Source organism: Prionailurus bengalensis, chromosome D4, assembly GCF_016509475.1.
Source record: "Prionailurus bengalensis isolate Pbe53 chromosome D4, Fcat_Pben_1.1_paternal_pri, whole genome shotgun sequence".
NCBI lineage: Eukaryota > Metazoa > Chordata > Mammalia > Carnivora > Felidae > Prionailurus > Prionailurus bengalensis.
Genome location: NC_057359.1, coordinates 73,554,256 through 73,570,729, shown reverse-complemented (window position 1 = coordinate 73,570,729; position 16,474 = coordinate 73,554,256). Strand labels below are relative to the sequence as shown.

Here is a 16,474-nt window from a genome sequence, read left to right as displayed (position 1 = left end):
TGGAATAAGCCATATTTAATATCATCCGTTGTATCTCAAACCAAAAACAACAAAAAAAGGGGGGGGGGCTTCTATGGACCGATGGCTGCGATTCAGAAAATGCTTAACGATACAAAATAAGTTTTTAAAGGACAGTTTTTATGACAGAATTTTACTCTGTAGCAAGTGTGTAATAAAGAAAAAAAGAAAAGGTTTATGTTCAGGAATGTCCACTAGGGTTTTTTCCAGTCACCTGGACACACAGGGTGCGTCCTCTAACCAACACAGAGGAGGTGGCACAACACAGACTTCACGTTTGTGTCCTACAAGTTTCACTGCATCTTGACACGATGGCCTAGCTTTGGGCTGACACGAAGGATGCCAAACTTCAGAGCAAAATGGAGGATATTTTCTGACAGGGCCAATGTTCAGTTCTGAGCTTCCTGTTGCAGTGAGCATCCCATTTGAACTCAACAGGAAGAGGTAAAATCTTTGCTGCATCGCTCTGAGCACAGCTGTGGTCTACCTCTTCATCTCCCTTCTCAAGGTAGAGGAAAGGTTCCCACTGTCAGGCATCGGTTAACCGGTGTGTGGTGAGAAGTGCCTCTTAAGTTGAGGGCTTCCAGACTACGGGCCAGCCACCTTGCTCTGTGGGTCACATGTAGTCCTGAAGCATGTACCATGTAATGGAAAGCCAAGTTTCAAAATTAAAAATGGAGCCAGTCACAATCCTGAGTGCTGTGAAGGAGGCAACAAGGCATTCAAACAAAAGATTAACAAAAACAATGTCTACGCAGTCCATGGCAGGGCTTGAAGATGAAAATTAAAATTTCAACTATGAAATGGGTTCATCAACACCCAGAGACTTGGCTGCCTACCTGGAGTGGAGGGAGGCCCGGAGATCCAATTCTTTAGAGGGTCTACACACGATAACTGGCAAAAAACGTGATAGGACAAAAAATATCAATCCCTTTCTTTTGAAAATGGTTCTTAAGGGAGAGCTTGAGGTTAGAGTCCTTTTTCCACGGTCCTGCCTATTCAGCCATCCAGAGCTTGAAGGTCCTGTCATAAGAGCAAGTGGCTATGAGCTGCCCGTCGGAAGAAATGTCTAGGCCCATCACTTTGCCTTCATGGCCAGCCAAAGTCTTCAGTGGGGACCAGCCTGGGTGTGTCCAGATCTTGGCTGTGTTGTCGTAAGCACCAGTGAGCAAGAAATTCCCATGGATAGCTTTAAGAGAAAAGGGGAGCTGCTTGAGGAATTCACATATCAAAAGAGCAAAGAAAATAAAAGCACAAAAATCTGCTAGAACACATGATTTTGAAAAAGAAGGGATTTCCCCATTTGGAAAAGTCCAACATTCTCATCTACATTCCTATAAGGCCTCCAGGAAAAAGGGACTACAAGCAGACTTAGGGAAACAAGTAACATTATTAAGTTCTTCTGGCTTTTTCCCTGACAATCTGTTCACAGTAATATTAAGGATTCAGTGCTTACAACTTTCATGGAAAAAAAAAATGACTCAAAGCATTTATGAAAAGTCTTCTTTACTTCCTGAAACAAGAAGCAAGCTGTGCCAGAGCTGTGTCTGAAAATACGCTACGGTGAAAGAAATTAGAATTTGCTCCTTCTTCACCAGAGGCCAAATCCTCTCCTGTCACACTTCCGAGTGAAGCCAAAGCCTAGCCTGGATTCCGTGAAGTACAATCTGCCTGTCCTGTGAACGGGCAAACCGGGAGGAAAACTTACGCTCAAACTTGACACCGGTCACTAAGTTCTGATGGGCGGGGATGGTATAGACACAACGCCGCTGCCGGAGGTCCCACACTTTGCAGGTGTTGTCACCGCTGCCGGTTGCAATGTGGTAGCTGTGGATCAGGTGTAGTATCGAAGTCAGAAACAAAGATACATTCTGACCAATAACCCTTCCCTCCCGTCATTCAATGAGTTTATTTTACCCATTGGGGGAGAAATTTATTCCATAGATTTCCTTCAGGTGGCCTTCTAGGAACATGATACACCGTCCTGTACGCAGGTCCCAAACACGACCAAACGCATCCAGTCCCCTGACAAAGAATTTATAAATGAACACTCTGAATCCATTTCTCCGTGGAAGCAAGCATACATAAGAGGCGAACCACTTAGCTGCCCCTGGCTATGTGGAAGAGGGCTTACCCAGTGCCAGCCAAAGAGCCATCCTGATGGAAGGCGATGTCATACACGCCCATGCTGTGGCCTTCCTGATGCAGGATCTCCTCTTGAGCCTCTAAATCCCATAAGCGCCATGAGCGGTCATAGCTACAAAAAAAATTAATTAGAAATTAACTAGCAGATACTCAGTTCCTACAATGTCTTTTTTTTTTTTTTTTTTAAATTTTTTTTCAACGTTTATTTTATTTTTGGGACAGAGAGAGACAGAGCATGAATGGGGGAGGGGCAGAGAGAGAGGGAGACACAGAATCGGAAACAGGCTCCAGGCTCCGAGCCATCAGCCCAGAGCCCGACGCGGGGCTCGAACTCACGGACTGCGAGATCGTGACCTGGCTGAAGTCGGCCGCTTAACCGACTGCGCCACCCAGGCGCCCCTGCTACAATGTCTTAAAAACACTTGTAACTTAAATTATGCTTCTGAAACTACTTGTACAACCGTATTAACAAGAAATTCTTTTCTGGTATAAACAATACCTCAACAACTAAGCATATCTGTCTTGAGTGCTAACTGGGAAACCATGGACTTCCTAGTAACTTACTTCAGTGGCTATTTTAAGAATACAATTTCCTAAGAATGGCCCAGCAAAGGCTGTTGCCTTCTTTCTTTCTCAGTTCAACTGTTAAGTTTTTTTACTCACTGACTATTTGTTGGGCCTTCAACTGATGCTGGGGAGACAAAGAACAATAAGCAAATAGATCAATGCAACAGATGAGAAAGTATAGGAAGAGACCTACACATTTTTGGTCAAAGATATTCAAATGAGACCACTAAAACCATTTCAATAGGGAAAACAAAGTCTCTTTAATAAATGCAACTAGAGGGGCACCTGGATGGCTCAGCTGGTGGAGCACGTGACTCAGTCTCAGGGTCATGAGTTCAAGACCCACGTTGGGGTAGAGATTACTTAAACAAACGTAAAAAAGCAAAAAACGAAAAACACCTTAAACAACAAAAACATGTTCGTATAAAGCACTATATGAGAATGTTCATGACACCTTTATTCTGAGTGATCCAAACCTGGAAAAAGCCCAAATGTCCTTCAGTAAGACAACAGATAAGTAAACTATGGCAGAGTCACACAACTGAATACTCCTCAGCAATAAAAAGAAGCTTCTGGGGCAGCTGGATGGCTCAGTCAGTTACGCATCCGACTTCAGCTCAGGTCATGATCTAGCAGTTTGTGGGTTCGAGCCCCGCATTGGGCTCAGTGATGGCAGCTCAGAGCCTGGAGCCTGCTTCAGATTCTGTGTCTCCCTTTCTCTGCCCGTCCCCTATTAATGCTGTCTCTGGTCTCTGTCTTTCAAAAATAAATAAACATTAAAAAAAAAAAAATTAAAAAAAAAAAAAAAGGAAACACGCAACATAAATGAATCTTAAAAATATTATACTGACTAAAAGAAGCCAGCCACAAACAAATTCATAAAGTATGAACAGACAGAATTAATTTACAGCGATAGAAATCAGATCAGTGGTTGCTCTGGAAGGGGGAGTCCATTGGGAAGGGACATGAAGGAACTTTCTAGGGTGATGGAAATATTCTATTAAAAGGAATGTGGGTTACATGAGTGCATGAAAATAAGTCCATTCTATTACATGTAAATTACATCTCAATTAAAAAGTTCTTTAACACATTCTGCCCTCAATGAACTTACAGAACCAGAAAAGGAAACCAATTTGCACTCTTTTAACAAAGATTTTATTTTTTTTTTGAAAAAATTTTTAACGTTTATTTTAGAGACAGAGAGTGCTTGTGTGCACAAGCCAGAGAGAGGCAGAGAGAGAGGGAGACACAGAATCCAAAGCAGGCTCCAGGCTCGGAGCTGCCAGCACAGAGCCCGACACAGGGCTCACAAACTGTGACATCATGACCTGAGCTGAAGTCGGATGCTTAACCGACTAAGCCACCCAGACGGCTCTAAAGCTTTTATTTTATTATTTATTTATTTATTTATTTATTTATTAAAAAAAAAAAATTTTTTTTTCAACGTTTATTTATTTTTGGGACAGAGAGAGACAAAGCATGAAGGAGGGAGGGGCAGAGAGAGAGGGAGACACAGAATCGGAAACAGGCTCCAGGCTCTGAGCCATCAGCCCAGAGCCTGACGCGGGGCTCGAACTCACGGACCGCGAGATCGTGACCTGGCTGAAGTCGGACGCTTAACAGACTGAGCCACCCAGGCACCCCTAAAGATTTTATTTTTAAGTAATCTTTGCACCCAACATGGGCCTTGAACTTATAAATCAGAGATCAAGAGTCACATGTTCTACTGCCTGAGCCAGCCAGGTACTCCAGAAAGGGAGACTGATTTGTAAGCAGAGAGATTACAATACAACGTGTGGCAGAAACAAAACAAAACATTGGTAAAGAGAATATGGGGCACCTAAATGGCTCAGCTGGTTGAGCGTCCAACTCGATTTTGGCTCAGGTCATGACACCAGGGTCATGGGATTGGGCCCTGCATTGGGCTCCACGATGAGCATGGAGCCTGCTTTAGATTCTCTCTGCCCCTCCCCGAATCCCTTAAAAAAGAAAAAAAGTGAAAGTTCTAGTTTTCTGGCAATTAGTGACTGAAATTTCTGATTAACTGCAATTTAAAAGCAAATACACTTGGGGGCACCTGGGTGGCTCAGTTGGTTAAGCACCCAACTTCGGCTCAGGTCATGATCTTGAGGTTTATGGGTTTGAGCCCTGTGTCAGGCTCTGTGCTGACAGCTCAGAGCCTGAAGCCCACTTAGGGTTCGGGGTCTCTCTCTCTCTTTCTGCCCCTACCCTGCTCCTGCTAGGTCTCTAAAATAAATAAACATTAAAAAAAAAAAAACTAAAGAAAAAAATAAAAGCAAATACACTTGGCAATAACTTTATAACACTCTTTTCGGATTTTGAGTCATTGCAGTCCAAGAAAATCCTACCTGAAGATTTCTGTTCTTAAAATTTACTTGGCAGTTAGTCGTAAAGGTTAACAACATGCCATGGGCCTGTATGAACAGAACAGGATGGCTTACCAAGTGGTGCCCAAGAAACGTCCTGATGGATGCCACATTACACGGGCCACACGTACTGTATGGCCTTCAATATCTGCCACTGGTTCATCACTGAAAAAGAAACAAATACAAGTGAGTGAGCTATTTTATAGTCATAAATGTTCATTGAATTTGTTAACTGTTGTGACCGATGTACCCATTCTGTATGATTTAAGAGACTATGTAACTAAACTCATAGTTTATTAAAAATGCAGGGCTTTTTTTTTTTTTTTTTTTAATTTAAGGAACAATTTATGTTACTTTCCCAAGTTTTAAAAGACTTGGGACTATTTCATGTGCTTACAAGGCAAAACTGCCCAAAGTATTTCGATAAACAACTATCTATCTTTCTATATCTCAATTCACTGTGATAATCAACTCTTTAATTTTTAAATGTTTATTTGTTTTTGAGAGAGAGACACAGTGAAAGAGAAGGGGCAGAGAGCCTGATGCGGGGCTCCAACTCACGAACTGTGAGATCGTGACCTGAGCTTAAGTCAGATGCCCAACCAACTGAGCCACCCAGGTGCCCCGATAATCAACTCTTAATGCTATTCTCATTTACGATTAGAGAAAAATAAAAGATAATTCAGCCTGACAAGCAAAATAGTCTCCTTACACCAAAGGAGTGTTAAGATTGTAGAAAGAAAACATACTTTGATAGAGATATGAAGCTACAGAAATCAAACAGTTTTGGTGCAAGTGGATTACAGATAAATTTTCCTCAAACTTTAGCTTGTTGAAGGATCCACATGAAAAAAGGAACTCCTAAATAGACGCTTAGTTTCGTTTTGGTAACCATTAAATTCTCCTCCCCAGTAATCACAGAAAAAAAGTTCTGAAACACCAGTGAAAGGAAATAAACACAAACCCTAAGGAGGGCAATTAAAAAGGGAACTTTGTCAATGTGCATACATAGAGCTAATCAAAGCCCTAGGGGAACAAATATTGCTAAGTGATATGAAGCCAATTAAAACTTGCTCTGCTCAGAAGACAGACCCTATCTGGCAAAGGATGGAGAAACTAATTAGCCCTCTACAGAAACCTGGAATTAAAGTCTCATGTGCTTTCCCAAAGAAAAAAAAAAAAACAACTAAGCAACTGAATTCAGATTTCTTTTAGCCAGCAAAGTGCTTTCAAGAATTTTTTGGAATACAACCATCATAAACATGTTAAAAACAACAACAACATCAACTGTTATAACGGGAGAATACAGGCTAGGCAAAGGAGGAAGCAGTTGGGAGGAGACATCAGTTCCTTGGCAAGACTGTCAGACAGAACTTCACTTTCCTCTCCCCTGTGCCCATCTGCTAGGAACCAATGTGCTGCCAAGAATATTATCTTTAGTCAATCTACCAAATGGTGCATTTCTCCAATGTCAATGTATTGCATAGGAGGTGCAAATATATCTTTCCAGAATAACTGGAGTGGGAAAACAATGGCCACTATGTTAGAGGCAAAAATCGAGGTCCAAAGTTAACAAGAAAAACCGGACCCAACTCCTTTGGTGAGAACAGGTCTAAGAAAGAAATCCTACATTCCACATTCACACCAAGCTCCCTGGACTCTCAAGATCATCTCTGGAGTTAAATGCCAGATTTTCAGGTCCCAAGGACCAACCAAGCAATTATTTACCTTAGTGACTGCAGTATCGACAGAACAGTAATATTTACCTGTCAAGGCTCCAAAGCTTCACAGAACCATCAGCAGCACAAGACGCCAGATTGACATCTTTCTGGTCCAAGGAGACAGTGGATTTTGGATGGAATACAATTGCTCCTACGTTTGTGTTATGGCCTGAAGGGGTGTAAGAGATGAAAGTTAAAGGGTCCCCACTCGTTGTTTTTTGTTTGTTTTTTTTATTTATTCCCCTCCCTTCCCAGAAGCGGGTCCCTACTCCTTATAATTTATGTGTGAAAACAGACTATGATGAGTAACACAGACAAGTATTGGAGAACATGTGGACAGATAAGAGTAGTAAAGTGACTACTCAACTATTAAAAAAAAAAAAAAACTGTTTTAATTTAAATCAATATTTAAATCACAAGGGTGCCTGGGTGGCTCAGTTGGTTGAGCGTCTGACTCTCGGTTTCAGCTCAGGTCATGATCTCAGTTGAGTTTGAACCCTGTTCTGGGCTCTGAACTGGCAGAGTGGAGTCTGCTTGGGATTCTGTCTTCCTCCCTCTCTGCCCTTCCCCCACTCATGCTCTTTCTCAAAATAAAAGATAAACTTAAAACAAAACATTTAAATTACATTAAAAAAAGCAAAACAAAGGGGCACCTGGGTGGCTCAGTCGGTCAAGTGTCCAACTCTTGATTTCAGCTCAGGTCATGATCTCAGGGTTTCCTGAGTTCGAGCCCCATATCGGGCTCCATGCTGACAATGCAGAGCCTGCTTCAGATTCTTTCTGCTCCCTCACCCTCACACTGCCTCTCTCTCAAAATAAATAAACTTAAAATAAAAAAGGTGCAAAACACGAACAACCTTTATTTATTTGGTCTAGAGACTGTACAATGCCAGAGTGGGGTTGTACACAAGAGAATAGTGGTTTGTGTATAAGGTCATTATGTGCCCACCTTGTGGTCAGAGAAAACCAAACCCTGTCAATTCAAATCAAAAATTAATCTTGCACTGGGTCTGAGTGTCAGGCAGAGTATTAGTTTCACTGTCTGAAGAGGGTTCATGCTGGGAAAACGAGTGACATATAAACAAGATTCTAACTCACCTCGGAGAGTGTGAAGGAGGTTGCAATCGGGAACAGACCAGAGCTTGCAAAGCCCACTCCTATCAAATACAAAGGAAAGCATCTCAGCCAGGGTTGGTCTGGGAAGGAAAAGGTACCTTGGTAACATTCCTAAAGCACAATCTCTTCTCACCCCCAAAAAACTTTACAGTGGCACACAGAAAAAGAAAGCTTATCGTTTGATGGTTTACAGAAGAAAGCTATATGCACGTCTCACGGAACCCGAGGCCTCTACAGGACTGTAGTTAATATAGCACAAGCTATTCTCCTCAACATCTAGAGTGATCGGTGAGGAAAAATAGGACAAATTAAACTATCCAACAGTAATATTAATAATCATACTAACTCCTTAAATATGAAGAGCACTTTACTACTTACAAAGTCCCTAAAATTTTTTAAAAAGACTTTATTTCAGAAAATTTCCAACAAATTACTTTTATTCCTATCATCTCAGTGATCCTTATAATAGACCTGTGAGGTACATAATGTGGGAATGATCATTTCTACTTCTAAGGAAGGTAGCGGAGGCTTGGAGAGGCAGGGGGATTTGTGTAGGTCCTTCGCTTTCTCCTGAACCAGGCTCAATTTCTATCTAGTCAAGTAGTTCCTGTGCATGCAAAGTAAGGAAGTTTCTCTTCTCACTTGATGGCCATGTCCCAGGAAAATAACTGAATCACTAAATAGAACAACAAAATTATCACATCCTAAGGGCTTTCTGCATATGTGGCAATAACTAGAAAACAACAACAACAAACAGTAATTCGTGTTTACTGAGTCCTTACCACATAAGGCGCACTACTAAGGTAAAATGGTTTACAACGTTATCTCATCCTCCTTTACACATAAGGCAACTGAAGCTTACAGAGTACCTTACCTGGGCTATCTAACTTAAAAAGAAAAGCTATACTGAGGTGTGGATACTGGTAAGTCTATAAATCCACTATTTATCTGCTCCAAAATGCTAGCATCAAGAGCATGACTGACGTGTCATGGATCTCTGGTGTCCCTTGTGAACAGGCAGAAGTATTATACCCAGACTATCTTGTATAATATAAGGGGAAAGTACTGGCATCTCTAGTTTGGTATGATCATGAGAAGCAGAGGAAAAGGACACAGAAATGAGCACCTAAGAAAAAGGCTGATCCTCCACCCCCCGAACCTATCCTCCATTTAGGAAAAAATATCACGGTAAAATGGGACTTACCAACAAGCTGTGGCCAGCATTTTGGAATTAGGACTAAAGTGGCAGTAGGAGATAGGCCGATCATCTCCAATCTGACTGCAGAAATTATTCAAAGACTTAAAAAAAAAAAAAAAAAAGACAAACAGTAATCATTAATAGGCTGATCCAAGAGTTTTTTGGTTTTTCCACAATAAAAAAAAACAACTTTCTGGTTTTAGCCACCCTCCCACCCCCCACAAGATTCTTTTACACTTTTGTTGTTAGGAGATACTTATGTTAACGAATGGAGTTAAGGCTCACCTGGAACTCACATGCTGTCTTTTACACTAGCAGTATCACTAGTTTCTGTGTCAGCTCAACACACCCAGGAAAACCATAGAGAGAGCTAAAGTACAGCTTTGATTCAAGGGGAACTGAAGTGTAGACCCACAGGCCTCTGTTAAGTCCTCATTACAGCAGGTTCCTGCCACCTTAACTGCCACAGTTGCCTGTACCTTCCAAGAGCCAGGCCGAACTAGGAAATCTAATGTGTAGTTAAGAGCCCTTAATATATTATACAATCACTGAGAGCATCTTACCCGGAGAGATTTGTGCAGCTCTTGCATCTGGGAGGTCCTCGTTGTCTCTGGAATCTCTTTATGGAGACGGGCCTCTTCTAAGCGTTTCATTGCCCTGTGACACAGAAACATTACTGTGAACAGACAGACTGGAAACAAAGGTCCACACAAGTATTCCAAACATCAGTTTCATTTAAGAACCACCAGTCTTTATAAAACAGATCATCACTGCTTAAGAGAAAACAAGAAAAAATATACTTCTTTCTCCTTCTAGAGGCTCTCTGTACCTTGGCAGCGAATAATTAGCAATCCACAGTCTAGCAACCTTCAGGCTGTTTGGTCCTTCATGGTACCAGGTTTGTTGATACTGAAATTTAAATTAAGAGCAGAAATGTTAAGTCTGAAGCATTCCTGCTCCTCATAGCTGTCAGTTCTCTATTGTAACTGTCTAGAAAAAAGGTGAATTAGTTCAGTCATAGGATGAAATCAGGTGTGTGTGCTTTTTACTGCGTGTGTGTTTTAAAGTAGGCTCCATGCCCAATGTGGGGCTTGAACTCACAAACCTGAGATCAAGAGTCATATGCTCCACTGACTGAACCAGCCAGGTGCCCCTCTACTGTGTTTTTATGAACTCTTATTGGATGGCTTCCGGTTCCTTGTTAGAAGTTACACTAGGAATGCTATGGTTTTTTCCATGTGTTGAAACCTACCTACCTTCATTTATACCCACACAGGAACCACAAACTATGGTCAACAACTATTCCTGAATGGTAGAATCCTCAAAACTTCCCTTCCCTCTAGCAAAGCAAACCCTGAAAACAGAAAATGAGAGAACTAACCCCTCACTTCCTTCATTTTATTACTGACGCCAAAGACATATTTTACCTCTTCTTTGGACTTCTTAGATTTCTCATCATCTTTTTTGGTCTTTTTTAAGGCATCAGTACCAACCACTGAGAGGATATTTCTCAACCTGTAACAAAAAAGATCAGAATTTAAATGGAGTTGAGATAAAGCTAGGAAAAATGTATCTAAGAAGGGAGAAAGCTTGCCCTACTCTCTCCATTTAAGGCAATGTTAAGAGTCATATCATGCCTAAACTTCCAGCATGATTTTTCTTTTTGTAAGTTTATTCATTTTTTTAGTAATCTCTAGATCCAATGTGAGACTCGAACTCATGACCCCAAGAACCAAGAGTCACATGTTCTACCAAATGAGCCACCCAGGCATCCCTCTAGTGTGATTTCTTTCACTCGGTCTTCTTTATTTAGAGATTGCTTAAATTGGACTATAAGCAATTACTGTTTTCAGTTTAGAGTCAACGAGCCCCAACACTGCTACCACTTGGTCTGTGAAGACAGCCAACCTTTGCTCCATGCCACAATGTGCCGGATTATGCACTGAGGTGCTAAGTGTACAAAAATTACTAAGTAGCAGTTCTTCATTCCAAGTAGCATAATCCTGGGGGTTGGGAACGGGGGTGGAGAAGGGAGAAGGTGGATGGACAGAAAGTAACAGGGAACCACAATACGTTATAGTAAGTATTGACAGTGGTAAGTGCTGGGCACTGAGGGGAAACAAAAGAAATACCTAACCTAGGCTTGAAGGGAAAATCAGGGATGGTTTCAGAGAGGTGTTCCCTACACTGAGTCCTCAATTAGTAACGTCGACAGGTCAAGAATGGGAAAGGACAACTGAAGCTGAGGGTTCAACAAATGCAAAGGTCTGGAGACAGCAAAACATGTTGAACTTGGAATCACAAATAGTTCAGTATGGCTGGAGCACCGAGTGCCAGAAAAGGGCTGGTGAAAGCTAGGGCTACAAACAGAAGTAGGGGCCAGGTCACAAAGAGCTCCTCATGCCATGGTAAAGACGGTTTACCTTTGAGAAAGATCCCTGGGGAAGTAGAGAGAATGGACTGAAGAGGGAATAATAAAGGCAGGGAAATCAGTCTACTATTTAGGAATCCCCAGAGTCTTAATGGTGGTCTGAATTAAGACAGAGGCAGTAGGGACTCGAGACATTCACCTAAGGGTCGCCATAGTAAGACTTTGCTGTTGGTTGCAAGATAAACAACACTAAAAGTATACTCTTTGTAAATGCTGTTGAGAGAGTAACATTCTATGAGAGGTAATAAAGAAGGGGCTTACTTTATAAGGGGTCAGGTGATAAAAGTCTTCTTTGAGAAGGTGGCATTTATGCTGAAACCAAAAGAATAAAAAGGCTTTAAAAGGCAAGAGAGGGGAGGGGTGCCTGGGTGGCTCAGTTGGTTAAGCATCCAACTTTGGCTCAGGTCCTGATCTCATGGTTTGTGGTTCGAGCCCGACGTCGGGGTCTGTGCTGACAGCTCAGAGCCTGGAGCCTGCTTCAGATTCTGTGTCTCCCTCTCTCTCTGCCCCTCAATGCTCCCACTCTGTCTCTCTCTCAAAAGTGAACAAACATTGAAAAAAAAAAAAAAGGCAAAAAGAAAAATTAAGTGGAAAAACAGAAAAAGAGTTTGAGTATTCCAGGAAGACCCTTAAGGCTACTAAGTCTATTAAATTGGGGAAGAGAGGCACAAAAGATTAAAGAGTATGATCCACAGTTTTTTTTACTCCATGTTGTTGTTTTTAATGTTTATTTATTTTGAGTGAGACAGAGTGAGAGAGACGGAGGAAAGACAGGGAGAGAGAGGGAGTGTGGGGAGAGAGAGGGAGAGGGAGAAATGTCTCAAGCAGGCTCCATGCTCAGTCAGGAGCCTGATGGTAGGGCTCGATCCCATGACCCTGGGATCATGACCTGAGATGAAATCAAGAGTCAGATGCTTAACTGAGCCACACAAGCACCCCTACTCTATGTTTAATAAGACACTGTTGGATTATAAGCAAGCAATACCACAAGTCTGGGACTATTACAATCATCTAGGTGTGAAAGCAATGAAGGTAGAGAAAAGAGGTACATTTGGGCACAAATCTAGAACAGACTAGATTTTGCTGACGGATTACAAAGGAGGTAAGACAACTGAAAACTGTGAATGGTAATGTTATTTAAAAGGAGAATAAGAGAAGGGAGGGAAACAGATGAGTTTGATTTATACATGTCCAGTTTGAAGTACCTACAGAATATCTAGGCTACAAATAGGGATCTGGGAGTCCTCAGAATATACGTGGTAAACAATGCCACGGGAGTGGATCTCATCGCCCAGGATGAGTGTAGAATCAAGACAAAGAACTGCAGTATATAAAGGTTAGGCAGGGGAAAAAAAGAGGCTTAGAAGAATTAGCCAGAGAAATAGGAGAAAAATTAGGATTTGGTTTATGAAAGGGAGTGTTTCAAAGAGGGAGTAGCTGACAGTGTACCCGGGCTATTCTTAGTAAAGATAAATTAGTGACCTTAATAAAGAGCAATTTCAATGTGGCAGTGGTCGGTTTGTTGATGAATAAATGAGGGGTAAGGGCCCAAAGAAAGTAAATGCAGTAAGTGAGGAGTAGCTGAGCCTCAAGGAAAAGGGGACGGGGGGGGGGGGGGGGAGGAGGGGCAGGCTGTCATCCATGCTTCAGAGGAGCTCATCATACTCAGGGCTCATGGCTCAGTTCTCCTAGTGCCAGAGGTAGGCAAGCGGTGACACAGAGCACCTCCTCCAACACTGTGCTCTGGTAGATAAAGCACTGACTGGTCCCCTCCCCAAGTTCCACTCTTCTGAAATACCGTTTGCACCCCTCCCCCACTAGGACAACCAGCCCCCTCCCATCTGGGAGCTGCCTTTTCTGTCTGTCCTTTAGCCCTTCCTGGCCCCCAGCTACCTGCCCAGAGCTGCCCCCTCTTCTCCGCTCCTCCCACCTTGTGGCCAGCCAGCCTGGTTTTGTAAGATACTGGGTTGGTACACAGTGTTGTTGTTTTTTTTTCCCCTTGTTATTTAAACAGGCCCAACATTATTGGTTCTATTTAATGGACACGAGATAGTGGGAGAGGTTTAGTGACTAAATGCACAGACCATGCAAACCAGGAAAAAAAATGATGAAAGGGAGAGATGGGACAGTGGACAGAAAGACAAGGGAGGTCCTCATAACTGTGTATGACTAGCCTGTCACTAAGAGACTCTGTGACCTTAAAATCACAAGAGGAACATCATCTGAAGAATAACCTTTCAATAATAACCAAAAAGTACTTATCGTTATGTTTTATGTCACTGACAAAGAAAGAGTGTTGTCTAAATGTTCCAAGTTCGACAACAAATATTTACCCAACTCATAATTCCATACTGGGGAAGGGGGGTTCGTATATTAACACCATATTCATAGTTTAGAAAAAAAAATTAGTAATGGAGTAAAAAACTGGCCTACTTAGATCACGGGCTACACTATATAAAAACAACTGAGTAAGATATTTTATTAACATTACCTAAGACGTTCTATCAAAGTTTTACTACAAATATCAACTGAAATTGGAAAGTAGAACCTTGTGATTAAAGATGAGGGTAAAAATTTAGAAAGGGCACCTTTCTCTTCTTTCAGCCGGACCCTCTCCAAAGAGTGTGATGGGCTCCCCCAAAGCTCTAAGGCAAGCCTTGACCTCTGAGTCATCAGTGGAAACATTGATTTGCCGGGCTCGCTTTCTTCTCTCAAACTCGGCTAATACTTCAGCCTGTCGTTCACTGATGTGCTCTTCAATTTCAAACACCTCTCCTATAAAAAGAACAGGCAATATCAGCATAATCACCAGATCTTCTTCAAAGAGGAGAAAAAATGTCTTACAATTGGAGTCTGTGTATACCTCTGGGAACTAATCTAGTACATAAATTCATAGTTTATTGTTTCTCAGTTTATTAGATTGTGTCAAACACAAAAAACTAAATGGCACAGCTTTAAAAGACAGGAAAATTGGGGGGGCCTGCGTGGTCAAGTCGGTTGAGTTGTCTGACTCTTGATTTTGGCTCAGGTCATGATCCCGGGGTTGTGGGATCAAGCCCTATGTCGGGCACCGCACTGAGTGTGGAGCCTGCTTGGGATTCTTTCTTTCCCTCCTTCCCTCTGACCCCTCCCCTGCTCGTGCACTCACTCTCTCTCTCTCTCAAAAATAAAAAATAAAAACAATCTGTACATCACAATTTCATTTATGAAAAAAATTACAAATTTTTACAGCTTTATTAAATTATTGAAAAACCCAGTTAAGAAGGATTACAACATTTTCTACTTCACACATTTCTAGTTTCATTTCTTTCAAAATAAAAATAACTATTAGTTTTGTGACTTAAAAACATATTTCATTGAGTGCAAAAACTGGAGAACTAAAAGGAGAGAATGGTACAAACCACAGTAGCTTCAAATCAATGCCAGAACTATGTTAGATCTTCAGAAGACAAATGGAATCAATTTGAATCCAAACACATACTTATTAGGGGTGTACGGGTCAGTTAAGCTTGCAACTCAGGTTTACTTTCTGCTTAGGTTCATGAGTTTGAGTCCCACATCGGGCTCTGTGCTGAACAGGGCCCCACCCACTCGAATTCTCTCTCTCAAAATAAATAAACTTCAATATACACTGAATAAATTCCTGGTAAAATTACTAACAAGTGAATGGGAGAAAAACTGTATAAAAGGTTTTAAGAAAAAGTCTCTCTGGATGTTGCTAACTGGGGTAGGCAAAGGATGGCCTTATAAAGATGCAAATTTAATTGAGAATTTTTTGACATTATAAAACAAAGATAATGAGGGACTCACAATTTGCATCTTACCAGAGGTTATGTTAATATTTCCTGCTTCAATTCCAGCTTTAAGTCCTTCTTTTCCCAAAATCCCAGACTCTCCTTTGGCCAGACGCTCCCTCTCCTTCTCTTCCAAACTTCCGTAATAGATATGTGGTTTCTTCACAACAGGAGCAACTAAGTCATCAGGTGCCTTAGTTTTGGTTGCCTGCTAAATCAAAGACCTGGATTAACTTAAGGCTCAGTCTTAGCAATTCACTAGGCTTCCCCCAAAGGATGGAGCTTCAATCCTATTTCCTCCCCAAAGGACAAGCTGGACACCAGTTAAGGTATCTTCACTGATTGGGTGGGGCGGGGAGGGGGGGGGGTCTCTTAATCACTTAAGTTTTGCAGATAGGAAGAGGGTGGAAAAACTAGTGAATTACTTTTGGTAATTTTTCTATCAAAGGTTTGCTTTGGCACATGTTTACATCATTCGGTGGCAATCTCTTCTTGGGTTTTATGAAACACCCGAGGCTTCGGCTCATCACAGGGAAAGGATAACAAATAACCAACGCAATTATTAAGGGGGAACAAGTTAGTTACCGGCCTACACATTTCAAACGTTTTCAGTCGTAAGGCAACAGACATGAAGTTTGAAGGCCTTATTACAATTAAGAAGTCTGACACAGACATACATCTGGGCCACAACACTACTCCCTTTCAGAGCTCCGTTTTTGGACCAGTCGGAAGAGGTATTTACCGTTAGGGGCTGTAGTGAGAGATGCAAATCAACTAAAACACAGGCAAGCACCCAGAGATCAGGAAAACGCTGCAGCGCTAAGGCAGGACCGAGTCCCGCAGCCTTTCACCCCAGTCCTCCACCGCCTTAGCCCGTTCCCGAGCGGCCCCAACCCCCAAGAACACCCTCCCAGCCCCCTTCGCGCTTCTTGCCGGAGTGAGCTGACATCCGTACCGTGGAGGAGGTTCGTGAGGAAGCCATGCTGAGGTCTGGAGCCGCGAAACCCCAGCCGAAGCCGAGATCTGCGTTTCAGACCGTCCACCGCGCGCCCAGCAAAGCGGAAGTACGTCACCGACCGGAAGTGGGCCGAGGGCCG

At 42.2% G+C, this 16,474-nt stretch overlaps 1 protein-coding gene across 3 annotated transcripts; it reads right to left on the bottom strand.

The window, feature by feature from the left end:
* PRPF4 (pre-mRNA processing factor 4) lies at positions 1 to 16,461 on the bottom strand. 3 transcript variants are annotated; one of them, XM_043567311.1, is made up of 14 exons: positions 16,333 to 16,461; positions 15,408 to 15,585; positions 14,172 to 14,358; positions 10,580 to 10,667; positions 9,982 to 10,061; positions 9,716 to 9,809; positions 9,159 to 9,253; positions 7,937 to 7,995; positions 6,884 to 7,007; positions 5,193 to 5,282; positions 2,153 to 2,275; positions 1,936 to 2,043; positions 1,727 to 1,845; positions 1 to 1,207 (listed from the first exon to the last, which is right to left on the bottom strand). In XM_043567311.1, exons 1-14 carry the CDS (start codon positions 16,357 to 16,359, stop codon positions 1,014 to 1,016), a joined length of 1,566 nt encoding a protein of 521 aa, XP_043423246.1. In that variant the 5' UTR covers positions 16,360 to 16,461; the 3' UTR covers positions 1 to 1,013. The 3 variants fall into 3 exon arrangements, with proteins under 3 accessions (XP_043423246.1, XP_043423245.1, XP_043423247.1); XM_043567310.1 differs by having other exon boundaries at positions 15,408 to 15,588; positions 16,333 to 16,448; XM_043567312.1 differs by lacking the exons at positions 9,716 to 9,809; positions 9,982 to 10,061; positions 10,580 to 10,667; ... (1 more) ...; positions 15,408 to 15,585; positions 16,333 to 16,461 and having other exon boundaries at positions 7,937 to 8,034.
* Positions 16,462 to 16,474: the final 13 nt, after the last annotated feature.